At 49.6% G+C, this 5,916-nt stretch overlaps 1 protein-coding gene across 1 annotated transcript in view; it reads left to right on the forward strand.

Annotated features, from left to right (window-relative positions):
• ZMYND12 (zinc finger MYND-type containing 12) overlaps nt 1-5,916 on the forward strand; it is a 19,333-nt gene that overhangs the window by 12,077 nt on the left and 1,340 nt on the right. The window contains exons 5-8 of the mRNA XM_029962410.1: nt 77-246; nt 2,891-3,013; nt 3,837-3,966; nt 5,518-5,657. Of these exons, the coding sequence (XP_029818270.1) occupies nt 77-246; nt 2,891-3,013; nt 3,837-3,966; nt 5,518-5,657 (563 nt within the window). The remainder of the gene's footprint in view (nt 1-76; nt 247-2,890; nt 3,014-3,836; nt 3,967-5,517; nt 5,658-5,916) is intronic.

Here is a 5,916-nt window from a genome sequence, read left to right on the forward strand (position 1 = left end):
ATCCTCTGACCTTCCAGATTAAAAAAATGCTCTTTATCCTTCTCATCTCCCTGCTTTTTTCCACATGTCATTCCAGGCACTGGGAATCTCCGACAGGCATCCAAGTACCTCTCTGAGGCCGAGTGGGTCGTCCTGCAGAGCCCAGACTGCCCTGCTGCTGTCCAGTCCAGGCTACACCGTGGGCTGGGGCTCTTCTGTATCGCTCAAGGAAACCTTGACCAGGCTTTGTATCACCTGGCCACTGATGTGAGTCCCCCAAAATACAGGAACACCTTGGATTTGATCCCTTCCCTCCTCCCGGGTTGATATGGAAACCCCAGCAGGCAAATATGGGATCCCCAGAGGGTTCACATCCCAAAAACCTGAGCTGGATGGATCTAAGACAGCGGTGTGTCCATGTGGGAGCCAAAGCTGGGTTTTACCAGTTATCCCTCTTCCTGTGAAGTGATAGAGAATCATGGAATCACTGAGGTTGGAAAACCCCTCTGAGATCAGCAAGTCCCACCATTCCCCCAGCACTGCCAGGGCCACCACTAACCCACGTCCCCAAGTGCCCCATCCACGGGTTTTTTGAACACTTCCAGGGGTGGGGTCTCCACCACTGCCCTGGACAGCCTGTGCCAATGCCTGACCACCCTTTCTGTGAAGGAATTTTCCTTAATATCCAACCTGACCCTCCCCTGGCACAACTTGAGGCCGTTTCATCCTGTCCCTTGTTCCCTGGGAGCAGAGCCTGACCCCCCTCCCAGCACCCCCCTCCTGTCAGGGAGTTACAGAGAGTGAAAAAGTCCCCCCTGAGCCTCCTTTTCTCCAGGCTGAGCCCCCCCAGCTCCCTCAGCCACTCCTTGTCTCATTCCTTGTCACATTCCTCGTGTCCTTGTCACATTCCTTCTCTCCCTTTAAATTTTTCCATCAGCTTTGCTGAGGTGCCCAGACATTCCTGCCTCAAACTCATATTGTCACCTCTTATCCCACAGACAATTTATATTTTGGCTGTTATTTCCCTCACTACTTTCCCAGATCTTCAGCCAACATTTCATTAATGCCTCATTTAACTCTTTCACCATCTGGTTCAATCACCCAATTCCAGGGGTTGAATTTCCCCAATTCAACCTTTTGAGCCACAAGAACAGTTTGTTACATTGGAGGTGGGGGTTGCCAGCTGTGTTCCTGGGGATGCTTTGCCTGCCATTTGATCCTCCAAAGCCAGATGAACTTCTCCACATCCTATTTCTGTCCCGTGGTGACTAAATTTATCCTGTGCCGAGTGATGGCTCCCCACTCCTGGGGAATTTGATAGTGGCTTTGTGTGGGTGGCAGGGATGAGGGCCAAGAATCAGACCCTTTCCATTCTAACAGACACAACCCAGTCTTTTCTTACGCTATAAACCCTTTGGGAATTCAAGATTCCCACAAAGGGAAGCTCGGGACATCCCCAAAATACCCTTTTTGGTTTGAAGATTCCTAAATGTGCTGCCTGAAAAGGCACCAGGTAACGAGTTTTTTTTTGCTCTTAGCCAGTGGCTGTCCCAGGTTGGAGCAGCCCAGGAGCTGCTGGGACCTTTGGCTGCGTGTCCAGGATCTGCTGATTGTCACACGCCGGCTCAGAATAGCTGGAATGCACCAGTGCCTTCCCAATCCCAGCTCCAGGGGCTCCAGCAGGGCTGGGAAGGCAGCAGGGGGGCACCTGGGAGAGGTGGGACGGGCACAGGGCTGAGGAGAGGTGGGAAACCTGCCCTGGATCGAGGGCAACACGTTCCAAAGGTTCCCCTGGCCCAGGAAAAGGCGGGGTTGGGATGTTGCATTCCCTTGGATTGACCTCAAATTGCAGCTTATTCTTATGGATAACCCCAAAATGCAGCTTTTTAGGACCTGATTCCTTAGGAGAAACCCAAAAATGCAGCTTTTAGGACCTCATTCCCATGGATAAACCCCAAAATGCAGTTTTTTAGGACCTGATTCCTGTCAATAACCCCAAAATGCAGCTTTTAGGACTTTATTCCCATGGATAACCCCAAAATGCAGCTTTTTAGGACCTGATTCCTTAGGAGAAACCTCAAAATGCAGCTTTTAGGACCTGATTCCTTAGGAGAAACCCCAAAATGCAGCTTTTATGACCTCATTCATATGGATAACCCCAAAATGCAGCTTTTTAGGACCTGATTCCTGTGGATAAACCCCAAATGCAGCTTTTATACCTCATTCATTTGTACAACCCCCAAGTACAATTTTTGGTACCTCATTCCTTTACAGAACCCTCAAATACAGCTTTTTATACCTCATTCCTATGGCTCAGCCCCAAAATGTGGCTTTTTAGTACTTCATTCATTTGTACAACCCCCAAATACAGTTTTTGATACCTCAATCCTTTACAGAACCCCAAATACAGTTTTTATTCCTCATTGTTTTACAGAACCCCCAAACACCTTTGTAGTACCTCATTCCTATGGATAAACCCCAAAATGCAGCTTTTTGATATCTCATCCCTATGGATAGCCCCAAAATACAGAGGTTTATACCTCATTCCTATGGATCAACCCCAAAACACACCTTTTTAGTACCTCACTCCTATGATAAACCCCAAAATCCAGTTTTTTAATACCTCATTCCTCTACATAACCCAAAATACGGCTTTTTATATCTGTCTCCTATGGATAACCCCCCCAAAATCCAACTTTTTAGTACCCCCTTCCTTTCCACAACCCCCAAAATCCAGTTTTTAGCACCACACTTTCCAATCCCAACCAGGTACAACCAACCCTTACAACATAACAAAACCTGAACACCTGCAATATTTATTAATCCATAAGGAAAAACTGTTCAGCTTTGACATGAACATTAAACTTCTGGGGTTTATTTTGTTTTTTTTGGTGTTTAATATTGATTTCAGGTTTATCTTGCTACTTCTGCCTTTGGAGTGGACTCCATTGAGGTCTCTGGGGGGTATTTCCACATGGCCAACATTTTCTTCCGCCAGAATAAAGTGGATGTGGCAAACTCACTCTACACTGAGGTTGGTAGAACCAAAATCCATCATTCCTCAGGTGTTTTGGGGGCTCTTTCCAATGTTTTCCCAACTTTTAATCAATATGCTGGTGACCATAACAACTTTTTAAGCTCAGTCTCAGAAACCCTTTTCATACTTAAATAATTCTACGAGTTAAAAGCAGGAGACTTTAATCCTGTGCTCGGGGTTGTTAATTAAAATGTCTTCAGTCTGGGCAGCCAAATACCTGTCAAAAAGCAGCTTTGCCTTCAAATTCCCTGTGCCAGAGGTTAAAGGAGAGAGGGTCTCCAAGGGGGTTCCAAAGCCAGTGAAGGGCAGGACACAAAAAACCACCTAAAATTAATGCTGGGAATCAATGAAAAGTCACACTGATAAAAGATTCTCAGAATGGACTGATCAACAGAGGAAAGTAATAATTATCTAACTGATTTAATAACTGAATTATCTAATTGATAATTATCTAACTGAATTATCTAATTACCTAATTGATTTAATAACTGGGGGGAGGGGAGAGGGGAAATGAGCTTTCGTTTGTTTAGAGCGATTTTTGTGGAGGCAAAGCTTTGGGAGCTGCACAATCCACCCCCAGAGTTTCCTTTTGGTGAATATTTTGGTTGGATTGGTTCAAGTTTGGTTAAAATCAGTGCTCAGGTGGAGAAACGAGGTCCCAGCTGGGGCTGTGTGGGAGAAGCTGGAGCGATCCCGGCGCGGAACATCCGTGGCTCAGTGACCCGCCGGCACGCGGAGGGGCCGTGCCCGAGACATTGTTTGGAGAACAAGGAATACCAGGTACCCACACAAGTGAAATAATTCCTGTGCTTCCTGCCAGGTGACCAGGCTGTGGCATTCCTGGCTGCTGAGCTCACTGCAGGAGCACCAGGGACGGCTCCGGCGGCTCCGGGCCCGCGCCGAGGCGGCTCCGTGGGCTGACGACGAGGAGGTGGCCGAGGACGGCATGAGTAAGAGCTGCTGTTGCCCCAGAACCACTTGGAAAGTGGGGTTTGGAAGAGGCTGTGCACCCTGCAGATCATGTTGGCAGTGTTGGGGTCGGTGTGGCATTCCCAGAGCCCGATTTCCACGGGAGCTCCGGGTGTTTCGGGTGTTGGGGTTCAGTGGGTTGTGCCACGAGGCACCTTCAGGAATGAGGGTTTTCCACAGAGGCACAGCAGCTTTGCCCTCTCTGTCCACACACTCCCTTTCACAGCACCCTTGGCAGTGACTGCAGCAAGATTTTGCCTTTCAGGATTTGATTCCACTTCATTTGATTCCACATCATGGAATCGTGGAATCATTTGAGTTGGAAAAGACCTTTAAGATCACCGAGCCCGACCATTTCCCCAGCACTGCCACATTCACCCCTAACCCATGTCCTCAAGTGCCACATCCACACATTTCCTGAACACTTCCAGAGGTGATGGCTCCACCAGCTCCCTGGACAGCCTGTTCCAAATCTTTACATGTCTTTCCATGACAAGTTTTTTCCTAATATCTGATCTAAACCTCCCCTGGTGCAACTCGAGACCTGAACATTCTCATTTCTCTGCAGCTCCTTCGTCTCCCTTTAATAATGAAGGTGACACCTCCCCTCCTTTAGGTGGGGTTACAGCTCTCCTGGAGCAGCAGAGAGCTGCTCCATGGAAGAGCCTGTCCTGATGATTGGATGTGTTATCAGGAGAATATTCACGGGAAAGAGGCTGGGGGGTCTCTCAGTGGGACATAAATGTGCCCAAAGCATTAATGAGCCTGGTACTACTCCAAGCTCCACTGAAGCCAGAGCAGACAGTGGGTTTTGTCTCCTTTCTACCATCTGTGCTAACTAGGATATTGGCAGGGAAGGGAATTTCTATCCCTGGAAGTGTCCAAGGCCACATTGGAGAGGACTTGGAGCAACCTGGTCTAGTGGAATGTGTCCCTGGTGGAAAGGAAGGAGCTTTAAGGTTCCTCCCAACCCAAACCAGTCTGGGATTCTGTGCTTCTAGGAGGAACATTTCTGTGAATCCCAATTCCTGGCATTGTCTCCATCAGGAGTTCCCAAAGAAGGAACCACACCAAGGCAGGGCTACAGGAGACTGTCTTTGTTGTGACAGGAGTAGGAAAATTGTTCTTCTCCTGCAGTTTTTGTGACTCCACATCCTCACTAAAGGCCGATCAACACAATCACTGACAGATGAAAAGAGTTCTCTTCACGGGCATGGAATGTGCATGGAGCTGGGATCATGGCATCACAGAGTCCCAGACTGCTTTGGGTTGGGAGGGACCTTAAAGCTCATCCCATTCCACCCCTGCCATGGGCAGGGACACCTTCCACTAGCCCAGGTTGCTCCAAGCCCAACCTGCCCTTGGGCACTTCCAGGGGCAGCCACCACTGTGCCAGGGCCTCAGCACCTTCAGACTGTATTGATGTTTGTAGTAGAAATGCTTTGATGTCTAGAAGAGCTCACTGGGCAGTTTGGAATGTGTTCCCTGGCCCAAACCCACCCATCCCACGGGATGTTTCCATTCCCTCACAGCTGAAGCCCAGGGGGAGGAAGCGAGGCGGGTGCTGCAGGCCCTGCTGGGGGTCAGGAAGAAGCAGCAGCTCCCCGAGGAAAGAGCCCGAGTCCTGCACGCCCTGGCCATGCTCCACTACCTGGACCTGGATTTGGAGAAGGTGAGTTGTGGCTGGAAGGGTTGGCCAAGTGTTTTTGGGGGTCACTCCGTCTCCTGGAATGCTCGTTCCCATGGGACACCTCCCGAGCCCACGAGAGGGGGACAGAGCATGGAGCTGCCTCAGAGACCTGCACGTGGTGGCTTCAAAGGAGTGGCTTAGGTGGGACACTGGGGGGGAAATTCTTTCCTGAGGCCCTGGCACAGGGTGCCCAGAGAAGCTGTGGCTGCCCCAGCCCTGGGAACGTCCCAGGCCAGGTTGG

The sequence above is a fragment of the Manacus vitellinus genome, unplaced genomic scaffold (genome assembly GCF_001715985.3).
Source record: "Manacus vitellinus isolate BGI_N305 unplaced genomic scaffold, ASM171598v3 scaffold_46_pilon, whole genome shotgun sequence".
In the NCBI taxonomy this organism is placed as follows: domain Eukaryota; kingdom Metazoa; phylum Chordata; class Aves; order Passeriformes; family Pipridae; genus Manacus; species Manacus vitellinus.